The following is a 17,088-nucleotide window of genomic DNA, read 5'->3' as shown; positions in this document are numbered from 1 at the left end:
TTGTTAGTAACTGGAAAAAGACTCATTTGGTCCAATGCTGACTACTGCAAAGTGATTTGAGCGTCTCTGTGATGCTTTGTTCTTATTCGCTCGTTTTTTACGCATGTAGAGCCAGACCATCACTGAACCAGCTGTAAACCTGGCCACTACCTACTCAGCTTCCAGCTGAAGCCATCAGCTATTCACCCAGCTGTCCACTGAGTTGAGCATCAATTCAAAAGCTTCAACTATTCTCTGGAATGACCCCCCCCCCCCCCAATTGCCCTGTTCTGCGTTGACTCCGAGGGATGTTAGGGATGGAGGGATGTTGGGGTCTCATCTCAATCTGATGGCCAGCAACACCTTAAGATGGTGACCACAACAAAATATAGGGGACTTGATCTGGAGGTACCACTCACGTCTTTGGGCTTGGTGTCTGATATTACACAAAGTGAGCATCGACCCAAGGCGTTTATGCTGTGTTGTGGGCCTAAAGGGTTTTGTCTGATTAGTTTTGAGTGACTATTGTGCAAGTTGAATAGTCATTTTGGGGGGCAAATATTCATGGAGTTTTATTTGCAATGTCTACAAAGCAGTTCCAAGAGTGATGTGCGTGGCTTTACCATACATTGCTGCCTTAACCCTTGTAAGATCAAAGTTGTGTTGTAGAAGTGCTTACTGTCAGCTTTGTGTTGCTTTTTGTGTGATACTGAAAATTGTAGATCAGACGTATTGACTGTGATTTCTGATTCTTTGGTTGTGTTTGTACGTGGCATGCACACAAAGCTCGCTTCTTCTTGACCTTTTGTATGTGCAAAGGCTTATTCATTATTCAACGCTGTCTACTCATTGTCCTCTCCAGTCGAGAACTGACATACAGTTGAGAGGAGGGCCCTTGGGTCCTTACACACAGCATCAATTGCTGTATCCAGCATACCTTAACTGAATACCTTAACTATAATAGATGATTTAAGATTGTTCAGACTGGACTTTCTTTTGAATTGAGTCTGATTATAGGGATATACCCGATATCTTGTTTAAGCAACAAAGCTTCATGTATGTCCCAGTTTATAGATCTTTTTGTAGTTACTTCAAGGGCCTTCGCAAGGAGCAAAACATGTTCTCAAACTCTACTACTGTATGGCACTGAACGAGGGACTTGAACACTAGTGGATCTCCCAAGGAGAGATTTGCTTGCAATTCCTATAGGATTCCTTTGATTTGGGAGTCAGGATATTTCCACCGTGCTGATGTTGCACAAAGGTTTTTTTTATTTAATCATTTTGCTTGCAGAACCAAAGGTACTTTGTGGCTCAAACAATGCATTTTAGGTGAACGGATTTCGAAACCAAGTCTTCAAAAAAAATGCACCTTGGTGAATGGACTGGTGAACTGGTGGCAGCCATTGGATAATGATGAAGCAGATCTATGGCTGCTTTGTGTCACGTAAATGTACCTACTGCCTTTGGTTGACCTAAGAACTCTAATGCTTTGTTATCAATGCCTTAGATCATTTGAGAGAGGACCTACTTCAAATTGCCTTTGTACAGTTAAGATTGGCACAGTTTCCATGTTGGCTGGCAAATAAATGAAAAGGGCTTGGACTAGCTATGCTTGATTATGATTCTTCCTCGTTCTTTGAACATGGCTTATTCTCTACACTACTCAGGTTTCTGCCCTAATCTGGACCTGCTGGAATCTCAGAACTTTTGAATACAACAATTTCTCGTTGCATTTGTAGTTGCTGTCCCTTCTGCTGAAATTGATCAAATTGAGAGATCGTTGCATTAAAGAAAAAAAATTTATGTAGTGCTTAGCTGCACATTTTACAGCATCACAAAGATTTGAATTCAACATGTTGGCCATAAAGTAACAATTTGAATTCATCACGTTGACCATAAAGTGCCCGAAACTCCGATGGAAAAGAATCAAGTTCCCTGTAATTTCCTTGTCTTTCTCAATTTCTCTCTCTTCCTACCCTTTATTTGATCAATGGGGCATTCTTACAGTATAAAAGGTGTTCCCAAAGTTGAGAAGACTGGTCTGGAAGATGATCTCTATGAGAACTTTTTCCCCCTTCCCTATTTCATTACGAACCATTCCAGCTTTGATGAGGTTGACTTTTTGGAATCGGTATCATTGGCTCTTCTGTCGTTTTGGGGCAGTTGCCTCAGCCCTTCGATTGACAAATCAGTTCCATTGGGTGGGCTGGTCAGCCCACATTCAGTCTGTGACTTTTCACCTTTTCTCAAGTTACCAATTCCTCATCAATCAAAAACTTTCAACACTTTGAAGAACATTTGAAAATTGGAAGTAGGAAACGCGGTTCAACATTGGATCCTTTTGATTTCCTTGTTCACACCCATCAGTCGTACAGATCTGATTTACTTGAGCTTTGTGCAGTTTGCAAATTCAACTGAAGATGCCTTCTTTTTTGGTACAACCAACTTTATCTCACAGCATCTTTTGGTATTATCACGTGCTGTCCATCGGCACTGGATGACTTGTGCAACCCCCCCCCCGCCCAATACGCATGATATAGTCCAGAACATGTACCAAATCACTCCAACGTTCAGCACTTCTCACAAGTGCCTGCTTGGGGGGGAATGCCCTTTTTTTCGCCCCCCTTCCCATTTCTTAGACACGCGAGTTGTGGCCAGGAAATTCTATTGCCATTTGTTTAGCCTACGATCTGCAGGAACTTGGAGTGGAGATGGTTTTGCACACATGTGGGAAAACATGTAGGCAGATGGAGTGTAATCAGATTGGTGTGATCTCAGCTACATCTGACATTGCAGAAATGCTGGGCTTCATGGTGTGTCCTTTTGTTTTTTTTAGAATGATCGCAGTAAGGCTATAAAAGCAATGGAGTCCACGTGGAGTGCAATGGAGAAAAAGGAGAAAATAGTGTGGATTAAAAAGGCAGCCGAAGATCAAAAGCGATACGAGGTACACTCTTCTCTGTTCCTTTTGCATCACGTTGAGCCACCACCCTTCCCCCTCCCCCACCTCCCCAACAAGACCTGCTCCATTGTTGGCCTAGGGAATTTTGCAGACCATTGCTCAGTTTGGTGGTTGTTGAATGTGGCCGTGCACTTGCTTCTCATGCTGGATCACTAGACTTTAATTTCTGCTTCGGGCTTGGTTTTGCCACCCACCACCCCCACCAATGTAGTTCTGCATCTGTTGCGTGAGCTGGAGAATGTGTGGAGCACCCCACCCCCACTTACCCATTGCACCACTTGCATGGGATTAATTGTAAAGCACTTTGGACTGACACTGCTTTCTGCCTCAGAGACTTGCCTTGGGGATTTGATATAACTACCTCGGCCAGTGGGAGGGATGACGTTTTCTCTCCCTCCGTCTCGTACTGGGTGTAGGTAACTAAGTTGAGTGAGTTTGGGCAGTGTCAAGCCAGTTCCTAATGGATGTGGCTGAGAGCTCAGAAACTCTCAGAAATAATTATCCTACAGGGATCTTGGAATGACTAGAAATGTTGGCGTATCATTGGCTTTTTGAAAGTTGAGATTAAGGCTTTGAGTTTGTAGTGAGCAGGGCTCTATATGTGACATCCAATCTAGGCAGATCCTACCCTGAAGTCCTTGGTGTTGACAGTAAGGTCAAAATTGGGGGGGAAAAAAGCATTAATTACCCAACACTGATGTTCCTTAACCTCGCTGAGCATGTTGACTCAAATATGGTAAATTCCTCCTAAGCTGTTCGTATACAAGGAGCCGCACCTTTGGTCACCTTGCTCCCCCTCCCCCTGGCTCGGTCCCGGGATCCGTTACTGTAAAGCGCTCTGAGATGCTGTCCGTCCGGCGTGGAGGGCGTTATATAAATCCAAGTTGTTGTTGGTGGTGGGCAGTATTTGTCCTATGCTGTGAGTATGATTGAATCTTTCAGTTCCTCTAAGTTGCCATTTGCAGTAGTTTTTGTAGTGGGCATCAAAGGGTAAAGTATCTTTAAAAAGTTAGGTAAGTTAGGGAAGGGTGCGGCAGCGGTTTACATTTGCTGGGTAGAAATACCTTTGAATAAAATAATTAAGTGTATTGCACATTAGTCGCCCACAAAATATAGTCAACTCACTTTATAGTATATTCTGTGAAGCGCTTTGAGATGTCTCGAAGACGTGATAAGCAAGGATTATTATTAATCAGGGTTTAGGGGGAGTTTCTTCTGTTTTTTTCTTGACTGCTAATCTTAGATTGTTTATTGGGCAACTCAACTCCTCCGTCTAGAACTCCTGTGAGTTACACTAGAACTGTGTACTGTTTCGAGTCAATGAATGGTCTAACTAGAACTCATTTTGGTCTTGCAACATTTCCAGTCAAATGACCGACTGGCCTGTGCCTTTGTACCACTCCATGCTCAGTGCCCAAACTACTAGTCGGCTCTCCTGTTAGTTATTTCACCAGTTCTGGTGTCGCCTACCATTGGGTAAATGTACCACATAGTGTGATGTTGAGCTACTTGTACCAGGGATATGAGTTCAATTACTTGTCTGTGTTGAATTAGCTCAGTTGGCTTATTTCAACTGGGTTTTTGTTGGAGGCATTGCCGCTGACCTCACTGTCCATTGAGCTAAACAGAAAAATATCACTCAATGCTTCTACCTTGGTTGCTATCTAGTGAACTTTTCTGAAAAAAAGTGTGCACATGTATACTAGCATATTGGTACCAAAACACAACAGGAACATTCTACTTAAGCCAATAAACTTTAATGTTGCAATACTTGGCTTGTGTGATGCTCTTCATTCACCACCTGAAATTGATGCACTTTCCACAGGCATTTGTTAAACAACAAAAAAGAGACCTACACTTTTATGTTTGTGTTTTTCGCAGCTGGAAATGTACGTAGCACAAAAGTTTCACGTGTCCTTTACTCTTTACTGAAATCTTAGTGGCATCACTGTTGGTTGAATAACCTACCAATACTCCTTTCTAGGCTCACATTTGAAGAATGGCTACTTGGGCAAGGAATTGGCGGGTGGGTCAGCTGGCATCTCTGCAACCATATCCCAACATAAGTTTCTGCCTTCAGAATGGGAGAGGAGAATATTAGAGGAAGGAGGGAACGCAATGGGATCCATAAGACTATGTTCTTATTTTGGCTGTAATCTCTGCAATATTCGATTGAAATTCTTTTGAATCTTTTTCTCATAGCTGGTGCCTTTTATGAAACTTCATACTTTCTGTTCAATATTTTGGAACCATGGGAGCGAATCCATACATTTTGTGGCCCTGGTTTGACACAATGGTTCTAATGGACTTATCTTCTTTGCTGTCAATTTCTGTGGGTTGCGATTCCAACAAGGCTGGTGGGTCAACGATTGCTAACGTTTCTGAGTGAAATGATTTTGGGGTAATCTCATCCCAGGTCTTGCTCTACCCCAACACCGCCCCATGATTTTGCACAAATGGTTCAATGTCTGCTACAAGGATGGCTGACGTGGGAAATGCAAGGGACACTGGTGGGGAAGCAAACTTTGAGATTTGGGATCAATAGACAGAGTCATCGCTGCATCTGACAATACTGCACTTGGTGTGGCAGTGCTTGATGCTAACACTGGAAATTGAAGATGTCTTTCTTTCAGCTTTCTTAACAAAAAAAAAAGAGGGAAGGGAAGATAAGAAATCTAACCACACTGGTATGGGGATATTATATGATGGTAATTAGGTACCTGTTTTCTTTCCTGAGAAGAGGGAATCTCATTGAGGAGCGAACATCTGAAGACCTATAACCTCGAGCACCACTGAGGAACGCACTTCCACGGATTTCATGACCTGATGCTCGAGACCAAACTCCTGTGTCCTGCTTTTCATAGCGTAGATGTTGTTTGGGTGCTTTGCTTTTGTTTTAACAAATGTTGTCTTGTTTTCAGAGAGAATTAAGTGAATTGCGGTCACCGGCACCAACGCCCATGCCCAAGAAAATGAAGTTTGAAGGGGAGCCAAAAAAAGCACCAATGTATGTACTTGTATTGATTGCCGAAGTTATCTTTCAGTGCTCACTCTCGCACTGTGGGGAAGGGGAGAATGTACTCAAACCTTTATAAGCATGGTTTTCTGCAGTGGGAGAGGGCTTCGGACCTGCAAAATGTTTGTTGCAAGCCCTCCGAGATGCTATCCCCTATGAAGGATGCTATATAAATGCAAATTATAGTTGTTTGTTTCAATTTCTGTAACTGGTATGTCTTGAGCAATATATTAAGGAACTTCTAGATTTATTCAGACTTAAAAATATTCCGTCAGGATCACTACTCAGCTGGGATAAGTTTACCATCCCTTGTGTGTGTACTACTAATATAGAGCCAGAAATGATGCAAGTCACGTGAAGGGTCAATTTGCCATAGAATTGTTGTGTAATTCAGTTTGAAAGTTCTCCCCTCCCCCCGCCAAAGAAAATAATTAAGTAGGGGCTCTTGTATTTCAGGAATGGTTACCAAAAATTTTCGCAAGAGCTTCTCACAGGTGGTGAGCTGAACCATCTGAACCTGAAGGAGCGAATGGTAGAGATTGGGAGAAGGTGGAGGAAGGTCACTCAAGCTCAGAAGGATCGCTACAAGAAAATGGCAGAAGAGCAGCAGTGTCAGTACAAAATCACTCTGGAAACTTGGCTAAAGGTAGGGTGGAAGTCTGCTGGGAAACTTAACCAACAGTTAATATTAGCTACCGAGAGCATGGAAGCCTTTCGTGAGGACAGCAGTGGACGTTCTGTCCCAACAGGACAAGGGCATGATTCACAAGGGTAATACAGTTGTGATAGGGGATTCAACAGTAAGAGGCACTAACAGGATCTTCTGCAATCAGAATCGTGAAGCTAGGATGGTTTTCTGCCTTCCTGGTGCAAGGGTAGTGGACTTCACAGAGCGCATGGACAAGATTCTTCGGGGGGAAGGAGAATGTCCAGAAGTTGTGGTCTATGTGGGGTACCCACGATATTTGTAAGAAGAGGGCTGAGATGCTCCAGGGCGAGTATCAAAAGCTGGGGAGCAAACTCAAGTCCAGAACATCCAAGGTGGTGATGTCTGGGTTACTCCCGGTACCTCAGGCAACAAGGCACCATAATGAAAGGATCAGGCGCATGAACGATTGGTTGGAGAAATGGTCCAGAAAAGAAGGTTTCCGTTTTCTGGACAATTGGGACCACTACTGGGGGAGGTGGGATCTTTATCTTGAGGATGGGCGGCACTTAAGCAAGGCAGGGGTGAGCTTCCTTGCCAAGAGATTATCAAATGCTGTAGGAGCGGATTTAAACTAGTGTCGAGGGGGGGTGGGTATCCAAGGATAAACACTGGATTAAAGATTAGAGGAAAAAGACAAGTGGGAAGTGTAGAGCAGGTACAAATGGACAATTTCCTCAAATGCATGTACCTAAATGCACGTAGCTCAGGGAATAAGGTTGATGAGCTGCAGGTTCAACTGGCCGTAGGGGGTTATGATGTGGTGGCAGTAACCGAGACATGGCTCAAGCCAGGACAGGAATGGGAGTTAAATATTCCAGGATATAATGTGTTCAGGAAGGATAGAGAAGGAAGAAGAGGAGTGGTGGCAATATTAGTTAAGGATACAATTATAGCTGTAGAAAGGGAGGAGGCTCTGGAGGGCCCGACAATAGAATCCATCTGGTTAGAGATAAGAGATAAGAAAGGAGTGGTTACACTGATAGGGTTTACTACAGACCACCAGACAGCGGAAAGGAGATAGAGGAGCAGATCTGCAACCAGATCGCGGATAGATGTAAGGCGAACAGAGTTGTGATAATGGTGGATTTCAATTATCCCAATATAGACTGGCAAAATAGCAGCGCTAAGGGCAAGGCAGGAGAAAGATTCATAGACTGTACAGGAAAATTTTCTTGAGCAGTATGTCTCCAGTCCTACGAGGAAGGAAGCATTGCTGGATCTAGTTCTGGGGAATGAAATAGGTCAGGTTGAACAGGTTTCGGTAGGGGAGCATCTAGGTAACAGTGACCATAATATTATTAGATTTAGATTACTCATGAACAGGGACAAAGTACAGTCAAGGGTGAAAATGCTTGACTGGAAAAGGGCTAATTTTGATGGGCTAAAAAGGGACCTAGATTTGGTGGACTAGCAAGTAAGACTAGCAGATAAAACTCATGAGCAATGGGAGATCTTCAAAGATATGATAGCTCAAGGTCTAAATAGATATATTCCCACAAAAGGGAAATATGCGACAACACCAGGGATATTCTGTCTAGGATGAAAAAGAAGAAGACGGCGTATGACAATTGGAAGATGCAAGATACTGAGGATAGCAAAGCGCATTATAGAGAATGCAGGAGTGATCTTAAAAGAGTGATAAGACAGGCTAAAAGATCGCATGAGAAGAGGTTAGCGGGTAACATAAAGGGGAATCGTAAAATATTTTACAAGCTCATAAAGGAAAAAAGGTTAGTTAAAGGTAGGGTGGGGCCAATCAAAGACAATGACAGCAATCTTGTTGTGGAGGCAGAGGGCGTGGCTGATGTACTGAATGAGTACTTTGCATCTGTCTTCACAACGGAAACGGATGCCCCAAATGCCACAGTATTGGATGACAGGGTAGAGGAAATAGATCAGATTACTATAGACAGAGAGGAAGTTCTGAAAAGATTGACTGGGCTCAAAATTGATAAGTCACCAGGACCAGATGGGTTTCACCCAAAGTTGCGGTGGGAGATACGGGTTCAAATAGCGGAGGCTTTGGCCATTATATTTCAATCTTCATTGGACACAGGAGTGGTGCCAAGAGAGTGGCTAATGTTACCCCCCTCTACAAAAAGGGGCAGAAAGACAAACCCGGAAATTACAGGCCAGTCAGCCTAACTTCGGTAATAGGAAAACTACTGGAGACCGTAATGCGGGACAGAATAAATCTCTACTTAGAGGAACATGAGGTAATTAGAGACAGCCAACATGGATTTGTTAAAGGCAAATCTTGCCTAACAAATCTAATAGAATTTTTTGAAGAGGTGACTGCGAGGGTTGATGAGGGAAATGCGGTGGACGTTATTTACATGGATTTCAAAAAGGCTTTTGACATAGTACCGCATAAGAGATCAATAAAAAAATTAGAGGCCCACGGTATTAAGGGGACAGTGGCAGTTTGGATTCAGAACTGGCTGAGTGACAGAATGCAGAGGGTGGTGGTTAATGGGTGTTTCTCAAAATGGAAGGAGGTGTGCAGCGGTGTCCCCCAGGGATCGGTATTGGGACCACTGCTCTTTCTAATATATATTAATGATCTGGACTTGGGCATAGAGAGCACTATTTCCAAGTTTGCAGATGATACAAAATTAGGTAGGGTAGTAAATAGTGAGGAGGACTGTAACCAAATGCAGGCAGACATACACAGAATGGTGGAATGGGCTGATATGTGGCAGATGGATTTCATTGTGGATAAGTGTGAGGTGATACACTGGTAGGAAGAATGATAGGAGGCAATATCGATTTGGTAGCTCAATCTTAAGGGGGGTGAACGTACAGAGAGATCTGGGTGTTCAAGTAAGCGAATCATTAAAGGTAGCGGGGCAGGTAGATAAGGTAGTAAAAAAGGCATTTGGTGTACTGAGCTTTATTAGTAGGGGCATAGAGTATAAGAGTAGGGAGGTTATGGTTAATCTATACAAAACACTGGTTAGGCCTCAGCTGGAGTACTGCGTCCAGTTCTGGGCACCTTACTTCAGGAAGGACATTAAGGCACTGGAAAGGGTGCAGAGGAGATTCACGAGAATGATACCAGGAATGGGGAACCTTAGCTATGAGGACAGGCTGGAGAAGTTAGGACTTTTCCCATTAGAGCAGAGAAGGTTACACGGGGACCTGATAGAGGTCTTCAAGATCATGAAAGGTTTTGACAGGCTAGATAGGGAAAAGCTGTTTCCGCTGGTAGGTGTGTCTGTGACCCGTGGTCACAGTCTTAAGATATCTACCAAAAGAAGCAGAGGGGAGGTTAGAAGAAATTTTTTCACTCAGCGAGTTGTTCGAATTTGGAATGATCTGCCCGAAAGGGCAGTGAAGTCCGATTCGATAACAGCATTTAAGAGAGAACTGGATAGGTATCTGGGGAAGAAGGATTTGCAGGGTTATGGGGAGAAAGCTGGTGAGTGGGGTTAGTGAAAGTGACTTGCTCTGTCAAAGAGCCGGCACAGACTCGATGGGCCGAATGGCCTCCTTCTGTGCTGTAACATTCTATGAATAACCCTCGCATTTGATGCAGCGCCTTTCACATCAGGAGGACATCTCTTAAGCACTTCACAGGATATACTGTAAATTGTAGTGACTGTAAATTGTAGTGACTGTATTTTGTAGGCGAACAGGACAGTCGTTTTTCACACAGCAAATGTCCCACACACAGCCGTGAAGTGAACAGTCTTATTTTATTTGAGGGATTGTTGGCCAGGACACCAGGAGAAACTCTTTTCGAACAGTGCTGTAGGATCTTTAACATCCATCTGAACAGGCAAACAGTTTGACATTTCATCCAAAGGAGGGACCTCCAACAATGTAGTGGTTTCTCTTTTTGCACCTCCCACCCCTGCATTGAAATTAATTTTACATCATGAGAGAAAGGACACAGATTCCAAAACATCCTTGAGTTGCAGGAACAAAAGAAAAGGTTGTGCAGAGCAGCAACAGGCAGAGAATATAGTTGTGCTGTCAGATACTCATCCAATATTTGTGATGCCCTTCAAGCTGCAGTGAACACATTTTGATTTTTGAATACATTTGAATAAAACTGCAGTCTAAGACACTCTTTCAAATCCATGCAAACATGTGCTGTGTTTGTTGTAATTTGCATTATTGAAGCATTCACAAGTTGGGTTTCTATGTTGATAAAGGGTACAAGGTATTATTGAATCAAAGGTTGCCCTTTGGACTCTTAGTTACCTGTACGATATTTAAGTGTAATGGAGATGTTTTGCTTCGTTGAGGTTGGACAGATAATGAGGCCAAGGGCTTAAAAGGGAACCTCTAACAACACACCGAGATCTGTAATCTCGTACAGTATTTAATTCTGGATATTTATGCTTTTTGTTTCCCTGCATCTAGAGTCTGTCTCCACAGGAGAGAGCAGTCTACAAGGAATACACTGCAAGCGTAAGTCATTCAGCCACATTTTGCCAAACCACAATTCTCTCTTCGTAAATCTAGCTAGATCTACAGTTCTAGCCAGGCTCCACTGGCTCCCTATTGCCGAACGGATCGATATCAAGATCCTTACAATCATTTTAAAATCCCTTCATGCCCTGACACATCCCTACGTCTCCGACCTGCGTAGCCCCCAACCCGACCTGCTTAGCCGCTGCTCAATTGGCTCCAGCATGTCCCTCGTGCTCTCCATTCCACCAGAATAAAATGCAGGGGTATTGGCCTTGAGTGGGGGGATACAGGTAAATGAGAGTGATGAAGGATTTCTGTTTCAAAGCAGAGACAGTGGGTCAAATGCCCTCCTTCTGTGTTGGCAAGTTCTACGATGTCTTCTGCCTTCAGTGTTTCGCCACGCAATCACATAAAATGTCCTCACTAACGCCGTGGCAAGACCAGTTATTTTACATTGTTGTGTGACCCATTGCTTGTGGGCAGGATGAATCCACCTGAAGTTCTCCCTATTAAGGTCTACTACTGTCTCATATATATTGGGGGTTGGGGAAGGGTCTTGTGATTGATTGGTGCTGGTAGCTTGTGCTCTGGGACCAGAGACTGAATCTTTACTCTATTATCGTTGGCAGAAACGCAAGAGCACCACAAAGCCCCAGGCTCCGAATCCCAAAGTGAAAGTCACGTTGCAAACACAGAATGCGACGGTAAGTACCCCTTGGGCTTGCCACTCATTGCAGTACCGAGCAGGTTGAGATACAAACATATCTGAGCATGCCTAGTCACTCCTTTGCTCTGAGATCTTCTAGGAGTTGAGGTTTCAGAAGCTGCCTGACATACAGGAGGTTAACTCTGGAAAATATTATTTACATTGCAAGTCACTATTTGCAGTGGTTGTGTTCGAGGGCCTTCACATCTATATCGTACCTGCGTTGGGTCCAGCGCCTTTCATGTCGGGGAAAGTCTCTGAAAGCACTTCACAGAATTCACTGTAAAGTGGAACGACTATATTTTGTTAGGTGAATGCGGGCAGCCAATTCACGCACAGCCATGAAGTGAGTGACCAGTTTTATTTTGGGATTTTTTGAGAGTTGAAAAGTTAGAGGACCCATGTGAGGGTCTTCTTTGACCTCCCCCACCCCCCCATGATCTAATCCATTCTCTTTTCGAATAGCGCAGTGGGATCTTTCACATCCTCCCCGAAAGGCAATGCAGTGGTCACCCAGTGCTGTACCTGTAACCCTATTCCAGCTCTGTGCTGTTTATTGGAAAAAAAGGGGCTTATTCCATCCACATGCTCATAGTTTCAATCCTGGTTCCTGCAGGAAAGTGAGGACTCTGATGATGATGATGAGGAAGAGGAGGAAGAAGAAAAGGCCAATTCCTCCGAATCCGAGGACGGGGATGACTCCTCGGGTTCAGACAGTGAGGAGGAAAGTGAGGAAGACGACGACGGGGATGAGGTAACATTGAGCTGTTGGGTGGGATATTAGAATCATAGAATATTACAGCACAGAAGGAGGCCATTCAGCCTATCGTGCCTGTGCTGGCTCTTTGGAAGAACAAGTGAATTGATTCAAGTGAATCAGCAATCCTAGGCCAGAGGAGATCACTGGATAGCAACTGCTCTTGTATCTCCTGTTCAAGTCTATGTTGACCTGAATGTCCTCTTAACAGCCCCAATCTCGCATTTTTCTCTATCCCTGATGTCCTCACAGGCTCTTGACTTCACCTAGTGTAGTCCATGTGTATTACTACACTCCAAACAGAATTTTTGATTGCTGAATTGACTTGAGAACATAGTCATGATACTTGGGTACAAACTGGGACCCGCACTGCAGTTAACAATAATAAAAAAAAAACTTGCATTTGATAAAAGTACCTTATTGAGTCATTGAGATGTCTCAAAGCACTTCACAGAATAATATACTAAAAGTGGATTGACTTCAAATTCACTTCCAAGCAGTTGGCAGGCAGTGTTTTTCTGTGATGCGAGACATCCAGTGCAAAGCACTGTCTTGGTACATTTGTAACTACTGCATTTGTTTGCGCCGGTTGAATATTTTGGACGTCAGCGGCTGCTGGGTTGCTCAATTTGACTTTCTCAATGGATAAATAGGGCTCCATTGCCATCTTAGTCTGCGGTGTGGTTTGCTAACTTGGATTTCCTTCGCACATCGTTCGCTGAAAACCGAGAGCGGGTGCGATGAGAGAGAACCCCCCTGTAAGGGTCTTCTTTCTCTCTCTCTCTCTCCTTCCCCTCCCCACTTCCATGATCTGATCCCTTCTACGATTTTCTTTCTGCTTCAGAATGCAGAGGAAGAAGAAGATGAGGACGGTGAGGAAGATGAAAACCAGTCAGACAGCAGCAGTAGTTCTTCATCAGAGGAATCGTCCGACTCCGATTCTGACTAAAACAAAAAAAAGCTCAACTTTCATCTTCCTGGCAGTATTGAAGATCAGCCCCCCACCTGCCCCCACATCCATACACAAAGGGCTTTCACGCCCACTACCAGCACTGTTTAAGAGAGACATCTGACAGAAACAAAGGCTTGTTACACAATAAATCTGAAGGGTGATCCAGCCATCATTTTGCCCGGTCAGTTTTACACTAACCGGGCTCTGTTCTGTTTCAAATTGCTTTCAGCTCATTGGAAAACCACTAGTGATGTAAGTAAGAGTGGATCGATTTGGAGTAGAACTCATAGGAAGTTTTTCCACCCTAGCTAGATATTCCGAAAGCACTTGCCTATCTAACAGCCCGCTCGCTGACTGACAAAGTGATGCTCAAGACTCAATTCCTGCAACTCAGCACACAAATTATCTGGCATTGCTGAAAAAAGTGTTGGATGGAATGGCAAGAAAGTGTGGGTGTGCTCGAGTGGGTACTTGCTCACTGTATTGAAAGATATGCTTTGGGTTCACAAGACCATTCGTACTTGCATTACCAGGCCCAAAAGCTTTTTTAATTATTTTTTAAATACGGCCGCAATGAAGTTGGATTTTAGTCCTTTTGTCCGCCTTGGGATGTCCTCCTGACGTGAAAAGCGATATACAAATGTAATTTTGTTTCCTGATTGAACCAAGCAGGAAGGATCAATGTGGCGTGCACAGAGCGTTCAAATTGCTGACACCTCTTTGGCATGCCAAGTGTTGGTTTGGTAATGCCTGGTCTCTTATATAGGATGCTTCAAGGCGGGTAAAGAGCTGGACAGGGTAAAAGGGCAGTTTCTTGTTTATGAAGGGGGCGGGGGTGTCCTTGGTCGAAGTCAATGAAAAGTTCTGAAAATGTTGCGGATTTGTAAATATAGTGGGACTTCTTTACTTGACTGTTTTTGCAATTGCTGGGATAAACCTCAGTAGTGTGAACGCAATTGAGATGTCTGCAACCAAAGCATTTTCCCTTTTCCTATTTGCGGTGGTGGCAGACGTGCTTCTATCACCACCTGTGCCCTTCACGATTCCACAGGAATCTTCCCACAGACTATAACCCACTTCATTCCGGTAACTAAACTTTTTTTATTTTTCTGCATGTGTAGTCTTTCCTTATTGTACTTAGCTGAAGGAGGATTTGACTGCAATGCTGCAGAAGGCCTAGGTATTTTGTATCATTTTAGTCCATCGATTCACTATATATGTAGGAGTTTAATCTCGATGTTTTAGATGCAGTCCAGTGTCCAGCCAGCAGCAGAAACTGCAAATAGCTTTTTCCTTTTTGTACTTTCAAAACTTGTCTCGTCACTTACAAATGTAATGTACAGTAGCTCTACCATCAAAAAACAAAATGCAAAGCATATTATGAGAATAGTTTTAATGGACTCTTCCATCCTCCTTTTGAAATGTTTGAGTTGAAAGGTGATTCTTACAACTGGAGTTTGTTTTAAAGAGAGCTGCTGACTTGTATCCTGTACATAGCTCCCTTGGGTGTTAGGCATTGTTACAATGAAATTACAATTCTACAATAAACTGAGGCCCAACACTTGCTTTCCTGGGGGAAGAAATCAGGTTCTACTTGCAGTTTTCACTGATACTCACCAGAATTTACAAGAAATCTCTGGTTGTCCTTTCCTGAGATGATCCAAATCTGTACCTCCAAACAAATGGTCCTATGCATAAAAGGAGACTAACGAGGTTTACCAGTCTCCAGCCCTCCAGTTTTCTAGGCGACTCTAAACTGGCAGAGGAGAGCAGCGCGACATGCAGGAAGGAAACCCCTTTGCAACAACTGAGCCTTTTTTTAAATTTAACCCGACCAGTAGCTTTGCTTAAACTCCAAGTTCTAATTGGATTCCTTTCAGCTTGCACCCACTTCCAAAGCGGGGTGGTGTACTTTTAAAAGGGTACTGAGAGGGGCACTTTTATTGTATTAGTGTTCGGTTTGAATGAGGACGTATGGTATCTGTATATAATGTTGTTTTGTATTTTGCCGCTTTACTTTCCATTTATTTTTTTCTGGTTCTTACAGTAAGGACAGGAGCACTGGGCGTGTGTACTGTAAGAGGTGAAATGAGTGCATTTTTGCACTCGTGTGACATTGTCCGAGTAACCTATACGTACGTACCATGTTACTTTTGGCTTCTGTGACCTTCTGGGAATTTTTCTAATATTTAAAGATTGTTTTGTAGAGAGAATGCCTCACTGATTTGTATTTGCTGATTCTTGTAATTTGATGTTGAAACTTCAAACATTTTATAGGGGAAAACGTTCCTTTTGTTCGAGTGGTTATAAGCATCAATTAAAAAAAATGAAAAAGTGAGACTGGGTTCTTGCAATCATTTTGAAAGAATGGCATAATAGGTGTGTATTTCTAGAACGGTCACTAATGATCCATTTAATCTTCTCCATTTGGCTCAGTGTATTTTCTCCAAGTGAAATCGCATGGAGAAAATATTTTCATTCACCATTCTAGAACCTCCAACCTGCTCGAAACCCCCCTCCTCTACCTACCTCTTTCGCTTGGCGGGCTCCAGCCTTCCTCGCATCTCTCATCCTGTCTCCCGTATGGTGGCATTGGCAGCCATAATTTTAGCCACCAAAACTAGAATTCAGTGCCTCAATCCCTCTGCTCTAACCTCTTTGCCCACCTTTAGATCATACTTGAAGAGCTTCCTCTTTGATCGTGCCTGCAGTCACCTCCTCGTTCTCTCCAGCTCGGCATCAATCTGCCACTGTTATTGCTGACAGTGGACCACGTGAAGGCTGCTATATATAAATGCAAGTTAGATATTATGAGCACCCCTCAGTTTTCAGCACTACCACTGACAGCAGTCTGGTGTTAAACTGTACCAGCTCTCACAACAATAACAAATTACATTTATACAGTGCCCTTCATGCAGGGCAGCGTCCCATAGGGCTTGAATCAGACATTTGTGGGTTCAAGCCTGAAGTTGGGTCTTGGAATCACAATCTAAGCTAACACTCCAATGCAGTGCTGGAGGGTGTTTCATCTTCAGAGTTGCTGACCTTTCGATGAGACGATAAAACTGAGGTCCCATTTGCCTGTTCAGGTAGACGTTGACGATCCCATGGCAGTATTGGAAAAGGGAGATTCTTTCCCCCGTGTTATAGCCAACTATCCCATCAAATAAAATTGGTCACTCCTGATGCCGTGAGACAGATGACTACATCAAATTTTTATAGCGTCTTTCAAGTCGAAAGGACATCCCAAATGACTAGGTATTGAGAAAGATTATAATACTTACATTTGGTATAGCACCTTTTCATGTTGTTGAGACATCTCAACGCTTCACAGAATAATATATATATTGAACAGGTTAGAGCTTTTGGTGGTGAGCAGGTGGCAGGGGGACCAGGGTGGGGGCTGACCAGGTGTACAGCAACTTGCATTTATATACTCGACTCGGATAACCTCTCAGAGTGCTTCACAGTGGTATTGCTTGAGGCTGACTTAGAAATGGAGAGGGGGAGGTGGGGGGTTTGAAGTGTGAAGCCTTCGGGTGTGAGGTGAGAATGGCAGAAGCGGCAGCACAGGGATTTGGGG

The 17,088-nt window shown here is 43.6% G+C and overlaps 1 protein-coding gene and 1 long non-coding RNA gene across 5 annotated transcripts in view; one reads left to right on the top strand and one right to left on the bottom strand.

Moving 5' to 3' along the window:
• ubtf (upstream binding transcription factor) overlaps window positions 1-15,843 on the top strand; it is a 40,344-nt gene extending 24,501 nt beyond the window's left edge. For 3 of the 4 annotated variants that reach the window (XM_042343313.1, XM_042343314.1, XM_042343312.1), the window contains 7 exons: window positions 2,818-2,928; window positions 5,865-5,950; window positions 6,416-6,605; window positions 11,040-11,087; window positions 11,720-11,794; window positions 12,413-12,550; window positions 13,398-15,843. In XM_042343313.1, coding sequence (XP_042199247.1) covers window positions 2,818-2,928; window positions 5,865-5,950; window positions 6,416-6,605; window positions 11,040-11,087; window positions 11,720-11,794; window positions 12,413-12,550; window positions 13,398-13,502 — 753 coding nt within the window. In that variant the 3' untranslated portion in view covers window positions 13,503-15,843. The remainder of the gene's footprint in view (window positions 1-2,817; window positions 2,929-5,864; window positions 5,951-6,415; window positions 6,606-11,039; window positions 11,088-11,719; window positions 11,795-12,412; window positions 12,551-13,397) is intronic. The other variant, XM_042343315.1, reaches the window with a different exon arrangement.
• LOC103183829 overlaps window positions 1-16,815 on the bottom strand; it is a 35,423-nt gene extending 18,608 nt beyond the window's left edge. Inside the window, exon 1 of the long non-coding RNA XR_488452.1 lies at window positions 16,790-16,815. This is a non-coding gene — a long non-coding RNA (uncharacterized LOC103183829). The remainder of the gene's footprint in view (window positions 1-16,789) is intronic.
• Window positions 16,816-17,088: the final 273 nt, after the last annotated feature.

This window comes from Callorhinchus milii, unplaced genomic scaffold (genome assembly GCF_018977255.1).
Source record: "Callorhinchus milii isolate IMCB2004 unplaced genomic scaffold, IMCB_Cmil_1.0 Scaffold23, whole genome shotgun sequence".
Classification (NCBI taxonomy): domain Eukaryota; kingdom Metazoa; phylum Chordata; class Chondrichthyes; order Chimaeriformes; family Callorhinchidae; genus Callorhinchus; species Callorhinchus milii.
This window is presented reverse-complemented; position numbering and strand designations above follow the sequence as displayed.